The sequence below is a fragment of the Ictidomys tridecemlineatus genome, chromosome 1 (genome assembly GCF_052094955.1).
Source record: "Ictidomys tridecemlineatus isolate mIctTri1 chromosome 1, mIctTri1.hap1, whole genome shotgun sequence".
NCBI lineage: Eukaryota > Metazoa > Chordata > Mammalia > Rodentia > Sciuridae > Ictidomys > Ictidomys tridecemlineatus.
Window position 1 is genome coordinate 129,701,245 of NC_135477.1, and position 16,746 is coordinate 129,717,990.

The 16,746-nt window shown below is 55.5% G+C and overlaps 1 protein-coding gene and 1 long non-coding RNA gene across 3 annotated transcripts in view; one reads left to right on the plus strand and one right to left on the minus strand.

Moving 5' to 3' along the window:
- Cdx1 (caudal type homeobox 1) lies at positions 1 to 15,577 on the plus strand. The gene is made up of 3 exons (XM_078047754.1): positions 1 to 501; positions 14,762 to 14,907; positions 15,347 to 15,577. The coding sequence occupies exons 1-3, from the start codon at positions 57 to 59 to the stop codon at positions 15,575 to 15,577; spliced, it is 822 nt and encodes a 273-aa protein (XP_077903880.1). The 5' UTR covers positions 1 to 56.
- Positions 7,092 to 16,746, minus strand: part of LOC144377302 (uncharacterized) — a 15,545-nt gene continuing 5,890 nt past the window's right edge. Inside the window, exons 3-4 of one of the 2 annotated variants that reach the window (XR_013438161.1) lie at positions 16,158 to 16,385; positions 7,092 to 8,806 (exon numbers count right to left, since the gene is read on the minus strand). This is a non-coding gene — a long non-coding RNA (uncharacterized LOC144377302). Of the gene's footprint in view, positions 8,807 to 9,976; positions 16,386 to 16,746 lie in introns of those variants that run through there. The other variant, XR_013438160.1, reaches the window with a different exon arrangement.

The following is a 16,746-nucleotide window of genomic DNA, read 5'->3' on the forward strand; positions in this document are numbered from 1 at the left end:
GCGGCCGGCAGCGGCGGCTCCAGGGCCCAGTATGCGCGGGGGGCCCCGCGGCCACCATGTACGTGGGCTATGTGCTGGACAAGGACTCTCCCGTGTATCCCGGTCCCGCCAGGCCCCCGAGTCTCGGCCTGGGTCCGCAAGCCTATGGCCCCCCGGGTCCGCCCCCCGCGCCCTCGCAGTACCCCGACTTCGCCAGCTACACTCACGTGGAGCCGACCCCCGCGCCCCCGACGGCCTGGGGCGCGCCATTCGCTGCGCCCAAGGACGACTGGGCCGTAGCCTATGGCCCCGGGCCCGCGGCCCCCGCCGCCAGCCCAGCCCCGCTGGCATTCGGACCCCCTCCGGACTTTAGCACGGTACCCGCGCCCCCCGGGCCGGGCCCAGGCCTCCTGGCTCAGCCCATCGGCGGCCCAGGCGCCCCGTCCTCGCCAGGAGCGCAGAGGCGGACCCCCTACGAGTGGATGCGGCGCAGCGTGGCAGCTGGAGGCAGTGGTGGCAGCGGTAAGGACACCTCCCCTCGCCCTGCGCCGCGCGACTATTCCCGGGGCACTGGCAGGTGCTCTGCGCGGCCCACGCTGCCCCTAGTTTGACCTCTGCCCTGGCCGGGCTCGGGTTGCCGAGAGCGTGGCCTCTGATCACTCTCTCCCTGGAGGGCTGTTGTGTCTTCCCGCTGAATCTCAGCCAGCAGGAGCCCTGGGGAGCCCACCCCAACCCTCTTTCTGCATAGACAGGGAAGCTGAAATCCCGCGAAGTGAGGAGACGTGCCTGTGCTTGTGCAAGGCGGAACTAGAAGGCAGGTCCTCAGACTCCTATCCCGGCACTCCCAGGGGGTCTGGCCCTGGTGATCTGCCTGGGCTTCTTCCACTCCTGTCCTAGCTCCAGCAGAGGCTGCAAACCTGGCGATCGACCCTGCGAGAGTGGGCAGGTCACTTCCTTTCCAGGACTGAGCCCCCTATTTTACAGAGAAGAGATTGGGTCGTATCTTTTGGCTGGCAAAGAGGCTCTCTCACTAGTTTGGAGCTGGGGTCCCTACCTAACCTCCCCAGGGCCCTCCCTGAACTCTTGACCCTGGGGGAGGGGAGGTAGATGCTATGGGGAAGGTGGCTACTGTTTGGCTCTGAGCCTGTGAACCTCCTGCCCCCAGGCAGGCCTCTCTGATCCACCCTCTTCAAAAGCAGGGGAGGGGGCAGGACAAAGGCTCAGCTTTAATGAGGGGCGGCCTGATCTTTATGGGTACCCCCTTTGTCATGTAACAGACTGGGACTTGGCTCAGTAGTGACTCCTGTTGGCCGGAAAGTGAACAGGACACCCCATTGTCCAGATTGTGTCTGGCCTGTCCTGACAAAGGCCACCTGGCTTTGGGGGCGGGAAGCTGGCCTGCCCACCCTTTGATGTCCAGTCCCTACTTCCCTTCCCCCAGCTGGGAGCAGCCTGGGACTTCCCCTATCTTCTCTCCTCAACTGCCATCTCCCACACACACCCAGCCTGCCCCCTAGGCAGATGCTAGGCAGACGCTGGGCAGCACCTGATCAGTACTGCAGGCTCTGGTTACAATCATACCCTTCTTGGAAGTCCCAAGTTCCTATCTGCCTCTAGGGAGGTACAGGCAACCTCACTCTGCCAATCACCTCTGTGACTGATTAAGTAATATCAGGTAATGATAATGATATGGAATATTTAACTCTTAGAACATTGAAGTGGGCACTGTTTTTACTCTTGCTTTGAAGAGGAAGAAACTTTGTCACCAACTAAATACTTGCCCAAAACCATAGAATGTTACGGGACTGGGATTTGAACCCCGGTAGACAGAGCAGCACACCTGTGCACTCTTACTCTACTACACAGAGCTTCTCAGAGATTAGTCATCCCTTTGGGGTCTCAGTTTTACTGTCTGTGAAATGAGCGGGGAATAAGGTTGAATAGCAGTTTGTACCCCGCTTCAAGTTACAAAAAGACTCCTCTGCAAAATACAACTCTTTCCCTGGAGAAAAAGGAGAGCCTCCCAAAAGCTTTGTCTATAAATCCCAGAGGAAAAGCCCCACATTATATTCCAGGAGGGGAGATATTGGGGGCCTTGCCCTCAGCATCTTGCAGGTGTGTGGCTGGGAAGTCTGGAGAAGGAAACCCACATTTTCTCTCTTCTACTTGTGGCTTCCTGCGGATCAAGTGGACTTTGCAGGTGGATGAGGAAGGTCCCCATGGGCAGGGACTTGGAGAGGGGCCATCTGCTGTGTGGGCTGGTGGGGTTTAGAGACGTGGAGGGAGCTTGGGAGAGCTTCTGGGCTCTGAGATAGACAGAACACCTGGTCTCTGGGCATAAGAGCAGCTGAGCCCCGCTCCACTGGTGGTCACAAAAGTCATTTGTAAACTGTTATCTGCAAGCAGGTGGGGGCATTAGTAAGGCCTGCTTTCAGAGGATAGAGGGAAAGGCTTGGGAGACTTGGGTTCTGGAGGCTCCAGGAGAGCAGTTCCCCGGGAGCCAGGTTAAACCTGTTCTGCTGAGGATACTGGAACCTTGACTTTGGGAAGCTGGATGCTGCAGCTGACTGCTGCAGGTATGTGACTCTCGGTAGTGCTCCTGACCTGGGGGCAGAGTTGGGCTGGGACAAAAGAAAGGCCATGCCCCTCCACTCTTTGGCCTCAGTTTCTCCTTCTGAGCAATGAAAGCACAGGTTTCCGGAGGAGGCTCCTGGGTAACACTGTGGTCTGGAACAACTGAAGGAAGGACACTGCAGGCCCCGGCTCCTTAACCCCCAATGACACTGACCATCAGGTCTTCAGCCTGCCATTTTCTTGACCAGTAAGCCCCTTCTGTCCCCCTTCTGAGCACCTAGCTTCCTAGAATAGCTAAACTGGACAGTTAGCAGGTGTGCAGATGGGGAAACCACGGTCCAGAGGTGACAAGGAGTGTTCGTTTTACAGAAGTGGAGGCTGAGCTGGGACAGGTCCAGATGAGTCAGTTTAGACTTCTTCTGTGGATTTCCATTGTATGTACAGTGAGGTCCACGCTCCCTCCTGAGGTGCGCAGAGCTGCACAGCTTCAGCACCTGGCCCTGCATACCTCCCCAATCAGCCCAGACCACGCCCCCCGCTGCCCTGCTCCAGCTCTCCAGCCTTCTTGATGCTCCTCAGTCCTGCCAAGTCCCACTTCAGGTCTTGTGCACCTGCTGTTCCCTCTTCCGGAAGCTCTGCCTTCCAGGTTCTTTGCACACCTGGCTACTTCCCGCCCTTCAGGTGTCAGCTCAATGGTCACCTCCTCAGAGTGGACCTCTGTGATTCCCAGAGTGGACCCCCCACATCCACTGATGATTTCTGCGTATTCCCTTCTGAGCACTAACCCAATGCCAATGTACTCGCCTATTTTGATGTGTGCTTGTGTGCTCTCTGTTCCCAAGAGGCCCAGAGTCTTTCTGACTTGCTACCATATCTGGGCACCCAGCTCAACTCATGACATCTAGTAAGTGCTCCATGCATTGTGTTGCACCAGTGAACAGGGAAAGTGTAAGGGATCCAAGGCGTCCCAGAGAACGGGGAGGGGTGAGATGTTGGCTTTGACGTGGGTTTCTGTCACCGTCTGGGGATTGGACCCATGACTGTCCAGCCAGCAGTTCCGGTGGATGGTGGAGCCTGGCTGCCCACTCGGACAGTGCTCCTGCCCGACTTGCAGAGCTGCAGTCACCGAGGCTGGGACTGAGACTCTGGCTCTGGTCTCAGCAGGGTGGTAGAGATGGGGACCTTCAGGGAGAGGCTGTTGGGCTTCAGTCAGGCTACAATCCTTCAACAAAATGTTAGTCAGCTCCGAGTGTTGCTGTCACTCGCTGTAGCCAGGATGGGGATGACTACAAGGGGTGCTATTGTTCTGTCTTCCTTTTTGGTTCTATAAATATCAGTGTTTTCATTAGGAGGGTTATAGTCATGCTTCTGTCGTGGGCTCAGCCTGATTCCTTGTGGATAAACAGTGCTTCACACATTAGTGGCCCGTTGGGGTGCCTGCTCTCACAGGACAGGCAGATGTTCACTCGTTTGATGAGGTGGTTGCAGCAGCAGAGTTCAGGTCCTGGTCCAACTCCCCAGCTTTCAGACGAGGAAAGTGACACAGGCAGAGAGGAGGGACACTCTTCTGCCCACTCACTCCAGGCCCACCCCTTAGCCCATTGCCAAAGCTGCAACCTGGCTCCCACCTCCAGCCTCTGAGGGATGGCCCAGCTGTTTCCAAACCAGTTGTGAGGCTGACCTTGTCAAGGCCCAACCCCTGCTCAAGAGCATTCCCTGGCTACCTACTGCTGTGGAATTGCCACTTCATTATTAAAAAAAAAAAAAAACAGCCTCATTTCTGATATTTAGAGCCCTCCTGAAAACTGCCTCCACCCCAGTACTGAAGACATTCTCCCAACTGGTTTGCCTAGAAACAGAGATGTTCTCTGGGGACAGGTAAGAGCCAGGGTTAGGGAGTCTCAGGTCTGGGATTGCATTTCTTTTAAAGCTCTATAGCCTCAGGCAAACTAACCTGGATCATTTCTCTGATCCTGCGATTCTTCCAGTGTAACATTAGGATAATGATAGGATTGAACCTTGAAGCCACGGTGCCTGTAAAGAACAGCCCTGTTCCTGGTACACAGTAGGCAGCTGCAGCACATGGGCACTTACAATCACCTCTGCCAGTCCTTGGCAGGTGCACACAGGTACACACCTCATACTTGCTGCCTCTCCAGTCTGATTCTCCAACCTGCACTGCCCCTCCTTCCTCCTCTGCATATTTACCAGTTCAAATGCTGCTCCTCCTCCAAGCTCACCTCCTTCAGGAAGTCCTCCCTGATTCTCCCCCTTCCAAGCACTCGGTCAACAACATGCATTGCTGACTGTCTGCTCTCATCTTCTTACTTATCCCTGCCAACTGCCATCTGATATTCCCCCAGGACCAGACCCCTTCAGTCCCAGCACCACCTGTCTTGCAAATAGTAGGAGCTCCTGATAAAGCTAATGGGTGGCATGGGCTGAGTCTTTGTCATGTGCAGGTGTTGTGACCAGAGCTCTGCACAGGTGATCTCACTTAAGTCTCATAACAACCCTAAGACGTGAAAGGATCTATTATTGGATTCATTTTACCGATGAGGTGGTTGAGGCTCAGGGAGGTCACGTGGCCTGCCCAAGCTCACTCAGCTACAAGATGGTGGCACCAGTTCCACCAGAATCTAAGCCCACAGAGCATCTGTCAAACAAAGCACCACCTCCCCATGTGCTTCCCAGCCCAGGTGGGGAAAAGGAGGCCAGCCAGGGGATGAGCATGCAAGGCTGCGGGGGAGGCCCGGGGTGGGGGGCACAGCAGGGGCCAGGCTCTTGAAAGCTGCTTCTCCAGGCAGAAGCTCCATTTGACACCTCGGCTCTCAGATGTAGCTGGGAAGGGGAATGACCCAGTTAGAAGGTGGCAGAAGGCTTTTTTTGGTTGAATACCCCCCCTCCCGCCCGCCCCTCTTTGGCAGATACTGCTGCTTAGAGCTTCAGGAATTGTTCTAAAGGTCCGAAACAGCTTTGTTAGCAGCAGGGGCTGGTTTTGTTGGTAGGGAGTTGTCTTCGTGGGCTGGCTTCTTAGGCTGCTGTCTGGGAGCTGCTAGGATTTGGAAACAGCGTTGACATCTGGAGCCAGGGCCATCGCTGTCAACAGGCTAGACCCTCCCGGTGCCAGCCTCAGCCCTCACCTGCATAGACCCCACTGCAGCAAGAGGGAGAAGGAGCAGGCAGGAGGTCGCCACTGTGCACAGCATCCTCCAGTGCCTTCCCGTTGTTCTCGAAGTCAATCCATTCTCCTCCCTGGGGGGAATCCAGCAGCTCCAGCCTCATCGGTGCCCCTCTTCTTATTCATTCATTCACTCATTCATTCATTCAGGAAGGCAGGCAGTAATACTCTCTTCTATGCCGTAGATTCTTCTGGGTGCTGGGGATTAGAGCTGAACAAGGCAAGCAGGATCCATCAACAGGCTGCCCCTGAGCCCCTCACTCTGTTCCTCCCTGCCTGAGGGCCTTTGCACATGCTGTTCTCTGTTTCTGGAATATTCTTCACTTATGACACAGAAGCTTCCTGCTAAACTTTCAGGTCTCAGCTTCAATGTCAGCCCTTCCAGGTGTTCCCTCACCAAGCTCAGTACAGTAGCTTTCGGCTCCCTGATCTCTGTCCCCCACACTATGAATCACAAGTGACAATTATTTCATTTGTACATTTGTTTTTAACTTGTCTCCCCTCCCCCCATGGAAGAGATGAATAGCAAATAAGGGCTGAGCACCTGTCAACGTACACGAGCTGGTGTCTCCTGGGAGCAAATGCGGGAGTTCAGACCCCAGACGGCACACTTCTCCATCAGCTTAGTGGCTGCTGACAGGTAGCAGTGAAGTGGATGGGAACGGGTGCTTTGGAGGCTGAGGCCACCAGCTGGTGGATTCGATGTGGGGGATGAGGGGGGACAGGCCTCAGTAATGCCAACTAGGCCCTTGGCCCTAGTGACTGGGGATGGCGTATCCCTTGGTAAGATGAGGGAGATGGAAAAGTAGCAGGTTTGTTTCATGCATTCAGTAAGAATTCACCATATAGTCAACGTGTGTGTCAGGCACGTGGTGAGCACAGTGCCACGGGATGCAGGTGCTGTTTCCAGTCCTGGGCTATCCTGGGCTGGGGTGCCCTGTGGAAAACAAGGGAAGAATGCAAATGGGTGGTGGGTGCAAGACCAGCCCCTGTGACCACTGGGACAAGCGCAGTCTGGGTGGGCGCACGCTGCGGCATGGCCGCGGCCTCAGTGGGAGCTGGGTCTAGCAGTGTGTCTGGAAGACCCTTCTGCCATGATGGAAGTGCTCTACATCTGAGCTGCCCAGTAGGTGCCCACAAGCCACGAGTGGCAGTTGAGCACTTGGAATATAGTTAATGTGACTAAGATACTCAATTTTACTGTTTATTGAGCTTATTTCAGTGTGGTGCATTTTGTCCCATTGTCCCAGTTGGGAAACATGTATGAAAACTTTAATACAGTATATAATAGGTCATACGTTATAACAGTCATAATAGCACTAATTGGCATTAATTAACAAAATACATAAGCTCTGGATTAAGATCGCCAACTTATTTTAATGCACCTGTGTCCACTTCATTAACATATTCGCAAAATTGAAAACTTGGACTTTAATGGATTAAACAGCCACATGTGGCTGGCCGTGGCGAATCGGGCAGCATAGGGAAGCCCCTCTCAAGAGGTCCTGGAGTGGTAATCCATTCCAGATGGCCTCCTTGTTCAGCCGCCAACTGTCTCTCTAGGGTAATGCCATTGCCTCATTGTCACACTGGCTTTTATTAATAATTACTTGTCAAGTAGAGGATCACGCCTGGCCCCATTACCACCTTGGAAAGGAGGCACTCACACCTGCATTTTCCCAAAGAAATCGACTGGAATTCAACGAGGTCCAGTGGCTTTGTTTGGGGACACCTCACAGGCATGTGGCCCCCTGGGTTAGAACCTTCAGATCTCTGACTCTGAAGCCCCTTCTTTTGCTGTTTCCCCAAGCCAGGACAGACTGCGAGGCCTTGATAAAGAAGACAGAGCAGCCAATGATGTCAAGGTTGCAGGGGGCCCAGGAGGGAAGGGCGCAAAGACAGACAACTCTGGCAGGAGGGAGACGTGGGAGGAGAGGCTTGGCCAGGGTTGCTGGGCTCCCTCGGGAGATCAGCCTGGCCATCTCCCTTCTCTCCCCACACTCCTCAGCCCTCCTCCAGGGATTGAGTGAGGAACCATTATACAGAAACCTGGGACTGTCCACTCAGCCAGGACCCAATTGTGGGCCCAGCAGGAAGCCTCATGGCCCCAGAAAGTATCCATTCATCACCAAACTGGTGGGTCAGCTGCAGCAGAGGCTCAACTGCGGGTGGTGCGGATGGGGAAACAGACCCAAATTGGAGATCACACGCCCGGCCGATGGCCCAGCCAGGTTTCCTCACTCCTAGGCCAGCGTGTTCTTTGCCCTGTGGCTCTCTACCAGGCGACATTCCTCCCCTTTCCCAAGGGATTCCTCCAACATGCGTTTCTGCAAATAGCTCAGTTCTGCTTTTCTTATCCATGGCTCTTTGCCATTCACAGACTGTATTCCTGGTCCTTTCTGTGGCCCTGGCAGCGGGGAGGAAACCCAAGGATGTTCAGACACCCGCCCTTCAGCTCAGTTGACCAGTCTGGACCACACCCTAGTTCTCTGGCCCCCTCAGGCAAGGCCTGGAGACACCCCGTACACCCAGCCTTTCCCCAAACCTCGGTAGGGTGTGAGGCACCTCCACTTTGGGCTTCCTGCACCCTGTCACCATTACCTCCCCCAGGCTTGTGTTTTATATTAAATTTCTTTGTCTGCTCATCATATTTGCATTTCTTTCCCCCTCCCCAAATATTCCAGAAACTGCCCAGCATCCTCTTGCTTAAGTCCATCTCTTTTCCTCCCCACTCCAGTCCCCCGGGGGTTCTCGTCACTCCAGCTCACCCCAGGCCCTAATAGGGGTCAAGCTCTCTCTTTGCAAACTGTTGAGGAGAAGAAGGTGGCCAAGGTCCCACCCCACGTCAGTGGCAGGCCTGGGACAAGTAATAAAAGCTCCCCACTCAAAGCCACAGGCTCTTTCTTAGTCTCTACCAGACCTAGGAAGGCGAAGGTACCCAGACTCCTGGGACAGGTCGGCCCTTGGGAGCACCCCCTGCGCCCTTTGTCTTTCTCACCTATGTCTTTGCCTGTTGGCTCTGCAGTCGCCTCAGCAAGTGGCCTGAGAACCTCTCTGGACCTCTTTCTTCATCTAGAAAAAGGAAGGCTCTTTGGAGTAGGAGTCTATGGCTGCTCTTCCCTCACTTCCCTAGCTCCCTCCCAGGGAAGGCCCAGGCTTTTCTCCTTGTGTCCCCAGGCTGGCACCAGGGATGCTGATGAGCTCTATGCTTCCTGCTCCACTCTGCCGGAAGATGCAGGCTGTGCCCTCCCTTGGGTCTTGGCTGGGGTGATCGGCAATGAGGAGGGTCTGGTCTCTGAGGAAGGGCTCAGAGCTACACAGAACTAGAGGACATAGGCCCTTGGGAGCTGACACCCCAGCCCTCTTTTGAGACACAGGAGACTCTGAGGACCAAAGAACAGGGGAACTTATTCAAGGACAGACAAATGGTGCAGAACCGGGACCAGGATCTCTTGAGTCTAGCTGTTGCTTATTAGAGATGGCAGGGAGATGAGGAGTCAGCAGACCCGAGTGGACCCTGGTGGAATGCATCTTTAACCAACTCTTGTGCATGAGTGTGTAGCGTTGGAGTGGGATCCTGATGCACAATCATTTGGGGCCCGGACCACCCAGGGAAGAGTCACCGAGGATTTGGGACTGGATTTGAGGTTTACACACCATAGGACAGAGCTGGTCATCCCTCAAGGCCACACACCCAGCAGGAAGAGGGCAAAGGAAGTGCTGACCCAGACATCATTTGATTTTCTTGGAGCCACTCATCCCATTCTGGATCAGAAGCCACACTCTGTCCTTGCCTGGCCCAGGCCAGATGGGGGAGCCCACTTTAAGTCACCAGGACTCCTACCCTTGGTCCTCCAACTGGGTAAGCCTGGTGTCTAGACTCTGAGACTGGGAAATGGGCCTCAGAATTCAATAATAACAAACACAATCAGAGAATCAACAAACACTGGGAGCTTTGTGTTTCCAAGTTGGAAGGCACCTTAACAGAGAAACAGTCCCCTCCAATACACCATCCCTTGGACAGATCCTGTGCCTGACATTCCTGCCAAATGGCTGTCGCATCCATATTGGAAATGTAGGCTCTGCCCTCCTGGTGCACCTGCTACATGGCAGGCACAGCGCTAGGCACCACCCCTCTACGCCTCAGTTGGAGATCATTACGGGAGACCTTCCACCATGTGAGAGGTTGAGCGCTATTTCTGAGGCTATTTCTTTTTTTTTTTTTAAAGAGAGAGTGAGAGAGAAAATTTTAATATTTATTTTTTAGTTTTTGGCGGACACAGGTATGTGGTGCTGAAGATCGAATCCGGGCCGCACGCATGCCAGGCAAGCGCGCTACCGCTTGAGCCACATCCCCAGCCCTTCTGAGGCTATTTCTGAGACCTGGTTTTGAGTCCCACCTGCCTTGACGTGTGGACCTCTCTGAGCCTCAGCTTTCTCATCTGTAAATAGATGTGACAGTGTTACAACACCACAGGTTGTTGAGAGACATATTCAAAGTGCCTGGTGCAGGGACATGATGGCTATTATTAGAATAATAATTATCCCCATTTTACAGATACAGAAAATGAGTCTCAGAGAGGTGAGGAGACTGTCCTAGGCTGTCTTACCAGTGAGAAGAGGCCTCATGCAACCAGAGGTCTGCTCGTGCAAACAAGCCCTACCAGAACCTGGAGAGCTGGTTAAGTGCCCAGAGGCCCACTCCAGCCTTGCTGACTCCAAATTTCGGGACCAGGATCTGTGCTTCTAGAAAGCTCCCCGGGAGTTCTGAGGCTGCCGGTCCTGCCCTTTGCCTGCTATAGGAGGTGGGGTGCTCACAGCCTACAGCATAGGATGAGATTTTTTTTTTTGGTTTTTGTTTGTTTTTTTGGTACTAGGGATTGAACTCAGGGTCCACTCGATCACTGAGCCACATCCCCAGCCCTATTTTGTATTTTATTTAGAGACAGGGTCTCGCTGCATTGCTTAGCACCTCACTTTGCCGAGGCTGGCTTTGAACTCGCCATCTTCCTGCCTCAGCCTCCCGAGCAGCTGGGATTACAGGCCTGTGCCACTGCACCCAGAAAGGATGAGCCATTCTTTGCATTCCAAAACCAGAGCAGAGAGCCATCCGAGGTTCTTCCCACCCTGACCCTCTGCTTGCCCCTGAAGGGCTGGGGGCTCCCCGCCATCTCGCCACCCACACAGGCATCCGGTCCCAAGGGTTACTAGTTAGGTGGCTGGGAGGGGCTGGCCCCTCATCAGACACCTGTTAGAGAAGCCTGGACTTCCCCCTTAGCCCCAGTGTCCCGGGTTCCTGTAAATCATTCATCCTGGGCCCTCTCCCTGCCCCGTCGCTCTCACGCACCACCCAGGCCCCTCCTCTCTGGGCTCTGGAGGTAGCACAGGTGCTCAGAAGATGGGACAGGAAGGATCGTTGAGAGACATATTCAAAGTGCAGTTCCTAGTTCTATCTAGAGCTGGGACCAGAGCCCAGGTCTCCTGACTGTCATTGAAAGTACAGTTCACATCTGCACATGGTAAGCATTGAAACACCCCGGAGTCTCCCTCCACCAATGGCTTTCCTCCTCCAGCTCCTCTCCCCAAAGGAGCAGCCCCTGTGACTGGGCTTCTCATAGGTTCATTGGAAAGAACTGTATGGAGACATGAACAGTGTGTGTTGTGTATCCCCCGCTTTTGTACAAAACAGTGACATATTTTTTTTTTTTGCACCAATCTGTGTCTTGCTTTTCCACATATCTTAGAAACTGCTCCATGTTGCACTTTTGCAGTTTTGTGATTTCGTCTTGATGACTCTTCTCCACGGATGCACCCGGTTATCTTTCCTCCCTGGATGACAAGTGGGATTCCCCAGGTTCTGGGCCACATAAGGAATCTGACATTTTTCTTTGGCAGAGTCCTTTTCTTGGGAATAAAACCATGTGCTTCAAGCAGCTTGACCAGTTAGAGGCTGGCCAATGGGTTCCTATGCCCGCTGGCCCCTCTTCCAGGGTAAGAGATGGGATGCCCGGATGCCAAGGCCCTTGGACCAGGTCTCCACTGGCACCCTTGCCAGAACCAAGGAGAAACTATGCAGCCAGCATCTCATACCTCCCCTCCATCTTGGGAAGAGCTGGGCCAGAGGTCATACCACCACCAGGCAGGATGGCCCTCAGCCAGAGCCTGTGTGGACCCCTGCTTCCCTGGCCTGTGAAATGGCCCTGTGCATTCCTGTTTCCACCAGAAAGAACAGGAGAGAGAGCTGGGTGCAGAGAGAGAGGACGCCTGTAACTGCTGAGGCCCAGGTCCTGGTGGGCAAGGAGCCTCATCCCTCCCCAGGCCCACACTCTTCCAGGGGGTGGCTGGGAGTCCTCTAGGGTTGTTTGGTTTGGTTTGGTTTGTACGGGGGATTGAACCCAGGGGCACTCTGCCACTGAGCTACATCCCAGGACCTTTTTATTTTTTACTTTGAGACGGGGTTTCCTTAAGTCACGGAGCGTCTCACTGAGGGTCTTATTGAGACTGACCTCAAACTTGCATCCTCCTGCCTCGGCCTCCTGAGTCCCGGTATTACAGTGTGCACCACTACACCTTGCTTTCTGGGTGTTTTAAAGGGCCCAGTTGCTGCTATCCAACCCCAGCACAGGCCAGGCTCCCAGGGCCCCCCCACACTTCTCTGACCCCTCCTTTGCTGGAGGGGGTGGTCTGCTCTTTACACTCCTATTGCCAATGCTTAGGACAATGTGCGGCAGGCTCAGCAGCCCCAAAATATGGTGGGGTGAAGAGACATGCACTGGAGGAGACAGAGCCCTAGAGCAGGGGACACAGTGTTGGGCAGGTCTGCGCTCACTGGGGCCTCCGGGGACCCTGACGCCACAGGCAGGATGAAAAAGAGACTTGCCAGGCTTCTTATTTGGACCTTTGGCTGCCATGTGACCATCCTGGACTGGTCTCTTCTCCCAGGACTCCTTCCGGCTCCAGCTGAGCAAACCCAGCAGGCGGGCAGAGGCTTCAGAGCCCTCCTGGGCCCTGGTTGCAGTGGCATGAGGCAGAATTGTTTGGAAACAGTGTTGAATTTTCTAGACTAAGGAGAGGCCCCATCTGGAGCCACAGCCTCAGCAGCCACTCCCTTGGCCCTTTCCTGGGGCAGACCTGGCGGAGGGCCGAGGCTGTCCCGTGCTCCGTTGGGCAGCAGACTGAGGTCAGGGGATCCGGAAGCGTCCGGTGTGGTTCTGCTGCTCTGGCAGAAAACCCAGGGAACAGCCGCCCAGGAACATCTGTTGTCTCCAGCTCTTCACGGAGCCGTTGGCCCACGAGGAGCCCGGTGGCTGTCCTGCCAAGCTGCGTGGGCCTGGTGGAGGGCAGAGCCAGGATGGGGGTGGGCAGTGCAGAGGCACGAGGGATGGCCAGGGCCAGGGCTGCAAGCAAGGAGGTGAAGGCTGGCTGCCGGGGGGCCCTGGGTGAGGTGGGCAGGGCCCCGCGGTGGCTCTGAGACCCACCAGGCCCTGGAGGACACATGCGTGCTGGGGTGCACCTCCTATTTATAGCCACATGGTCAGCTGCTACAGAGGAACTGGTATTTTGCCAGGCCCCACCCCAGCTCAGGCCAAACAGGACTCTTAATATTCTGCCCAGACCTCCAATCCCAGCCCCAAAGACAGCCCTGACGTGAAGCCCAGATGCTCCTCAGTCCAGCTCCTTGCCCTGGCTGAGCCACCACCTCCTCCCTCCTGGGTTATTGCACGGCCGCTTCCTCTCCACAGTCTGCTTACTACGCAGCAGCCAGGGGAACGTGAAAACCTACATCAGACTTCATGTCTTCTCTGCTCAAAACCCTGCAATGGCTCCCATCCCAGACACAGTAAAACCCAGAGTCCCTCCCTTTGTGTCCTGCCCCTGTTCCCCTTGCTTCCTCCATCCCACCCCACCAGCTTCCTCACTGTTCCTCAAACCTGTGAAGTGGCAGCTATGCTCCCACCCCAGGGCCTTTGCACTTATTGGTCCCTCTGCCAGATGTCTGCTTGCCTCTTTCCCTTCTCACCTTTAGCTCTTTGCTCAGATTCCCCTGCTCAGTAAGGCCCTCATGAGCCAGTATATTTAATAAAACTTTTTTTTTTTTTTTTGAGATTGGGTCTGGCTTTGCTCTGCAGGCTGGCCTCGGACTCCTGGGCTCCAGCGAAGCTCCCTTCTCAGCCACCTGTGGGGCTGGGACTCAGTCACCTCAGGTGCAGGCCTCCTCCCTCTTAGTCCTCCCTCTCTGCTTCCTTTTTCTCCAAATACTTATCAATTCACATTTCAAGTGTTTTCTACATTTACTTTCTTTTTGTGGGTCCTGCTCCCTTAGAGCCTGAGCTTCCTGAGGGCAGGGATTCCTTTATTTTGTCCCCTGCCTACCCCAGGGCAGGGCTCCAGGAAGGAGATCGGTGATGATGACCTGGGGAGACACCTGAAGCCCTGCTGCTCTGGGCCTGCCCCTACCCTGCTGCAGCCCGGCTCAGGGTTTGCTGTCCAGGGTCAAGGACTCTTGAGGTCCCCAGCAAGCCCCGTCCTTGCTGCCTGAGTGTGGGGTCAGCGTTCAGCAGGGACTGGGGAGCCCTGGCCCAGCTACTCCTTAGTTTCTGAATCCTTTTAACTTGCCCGTCCAGCCACGGTGGCCTCCCCTGCCCTCTTTTGCACAAGAGAAAGGAACAGCTGACATCTTCTCAGCCTCAGTCTACCCTTGCCTGCCAGGTGTCCCCTTGGGATCTGTGCTGTTCAGACTCATGATCTGAGGACCTCTGAATTGGAACGACTTGGGGGCTGTCAGACACAGTTTCCCCCAGGCTCTCAGATTAAACAGGGGCGCCCAGAAGCTGTGCTTTTACAAGCTCCTGGGAATGTCCTTTGCTCGGCCACAGCTGGCAAATGCTGACTAGAGCTGGCGGAGCTGGTGGTCAGAGCGGGTCCCTGGGTCAGGAGGCCTGAGAGAAGCCCCAGCCTCAACAGCAGCCCCACCTTTTGTGGGTGCCCCCCGCCCTTACCTTCCCTCCTGGTCCTCCTGCTTCTCAGGCAAGACCCGGACCAAGGACAAGTACCGCGTGGTCTACACGGACCACCAGCGCCTGGAGCTGGAGAAGGAGTTCCATTACAGCCGCTACATCACCATCCGGCGGAAGTCAGAGCTGGCCGCCAATCTGGGGCTCACCGAAAGGCAGGTGTGTAGGGGTTCCCCCACCTCAGCCTGGCAGCAGATTACAGGGCTCAGTAGAGGGAGAGCAGAGAGGCCAAGGGTCCAGGCCGGGGTCACAGCACAGCTGACCCTGAGCTGCTGCCAGCAGGTGCCCCAAGGAAACCTGATATTCCTGCCACCTCAGTGGGGAGCCTCTGGCTGAATAGCTGTGCCCTCTAGCAGGCCATGGCCAGTGCTGTTAGGCCCTCTAGGAGGGAGCAGCCATGGGGAACAGGAGGGCTCCCGGAGAGGGCCTTGGAGGAGGAAGAGGAAGGTGGCCTGGGGGAGCGAGTTCTACAGGGAGAGGAGCAGGAGAGAGGCCACAGACACCACTGGAGAAGGGCCAGCCCTATGTCTTCCTCTCCTCGCTCTGCCACTGCCTCCTGCACCCATCGCCAGTAGCCTCCTGTTCTGTGATCCTGCAGGTGAAGATCTGGTTCCAAAACCGGCGGGCGAAGGAGCGCAAAGTGAACAAGAAGCAGCAGCAGCAGCAGCAGCAGCAGCAGCAGCCGCAGCCGCCGCCGCCCCAGCTGCCGCCGGCCCTGGACGGCACCTCTGCCCCCGCAGGACCACCCCTGGGTGGCCTGTGCCCCAGCAGTGCTGGCCTCCTTGCAGCCTCCTCCCCGATGCCTGTCAAGGAGGAGTTTCTGCCCTAGCCCTGCCAGGCTTGTGGCCTGGGGCCTGGGCACTCAGGTGCTAGGGATGGGGCTTCTGTGGGGCCCAAGAGGTCCTGGAGTCCCAGCCCCGCTGCTGACCTTTGGGGTCACCGTGGACAAGTCACCCACCCGCTCCCTGCATCCCTTGGCCCGAGTGTGCCATGAGCTCGTGGCCTGCTGGCTAAGCACCCTCCAGTCCCCGATTCTAGACCTCAGGGGAGTCGGGGCCCAGCGCTGGAGGTCTCAGGCTCCTCGAGATATCCCAGGCCCCAGAGGGCTGGGGACAGAGCAAGACAAGGCCCCGCCTCCTCCTCGTGGTCTTAATGAGTGAAGTGAGGAGTGAGGTGGGAGGCCGCCGTAGGGACCAGACTGGCCTGGAGAAGGGTCTCTTGCCCAGAGAAGGTGGCAGGTTTGCAGAGCATGACGTGAGAGGCAGGCTGTGTGGCTCACCAACACTCATCTCTCCTGCCTCAGCCTTACCTCAGCCTGCCCCACAGCGGTGTACCCTGAGTCCTCCCCAGCCTGGACGTTGACACAAAGCCCCGGGGCCTGAGCCTGGTGGCCATCCTTGTCCACTCACCAGCACTCTCAGGGAGGCCTGCAGATAGAGGGGGCCCTGCAGGGGAGAAGGGGGCCAAGTGCACCCTGCAGGGTCCTACCACTCCACAAGGCTGTCCGTCCATCAGGATTCAGGCCCCAGGGAGCCACCAGAGACTTTCTCTGGACCCAGCCAAGGTCACAGCTGGACAGATGTTATATAGAGACTGGAATCTTTTGGATGCAGCTTCAAGAATAAATTTTTTTCCTCCTAAAAAAAATGAATAGAATTATTATACACAGCATTGAAGAAAAAACAATTAAAGAATCGTTCTCACCCTTCACTAACAACAGCATATTCCCTTCCCATTCTGCAGGCCTACCACAAGGTCACCTTTAAAATACTCCTAAAAGATCAAAACAGGACACTGTTAGAATAAGTCTATGAGATCACGTAGACGTCTGTGTGCATCTGTGAGCAGAATCGCCAGACTCAGTCTATCATCGGTCTATTGAATTTTTAAGCCACATTCAGTTCAGGTTTTTCTTTCAACTGATGACACTTGTTGGGCACCCCATGTGCTGTGGTTGGGCCCCAGAAGCAAATAGTCCTCGCCACCCGGGCGTTCCTA

Coding starts and splice junctions, on each gene's coding strand:
- Cdx1 (XM_078047754.1), top strand. CDS start 57: ATGTACGTGGGCTATGTGCTGGACAAGGACTCTCCCGTGTATCCCGGT. Junction 502..14,761: donor TGGAGGCAGTGGTGGCAGCG/GTAAGGACACCT, acceptor CCTGCTTCTCAG/GCAAGACCCGGACCAAGGAC. Junction 14,908..15,346: donor TGGGGCTCACCGAAAGGCAG/GTGTGTAGGGGT, acceptor GTGATCCTGCAG/GTGAAGATCTGGTTCCAAAA.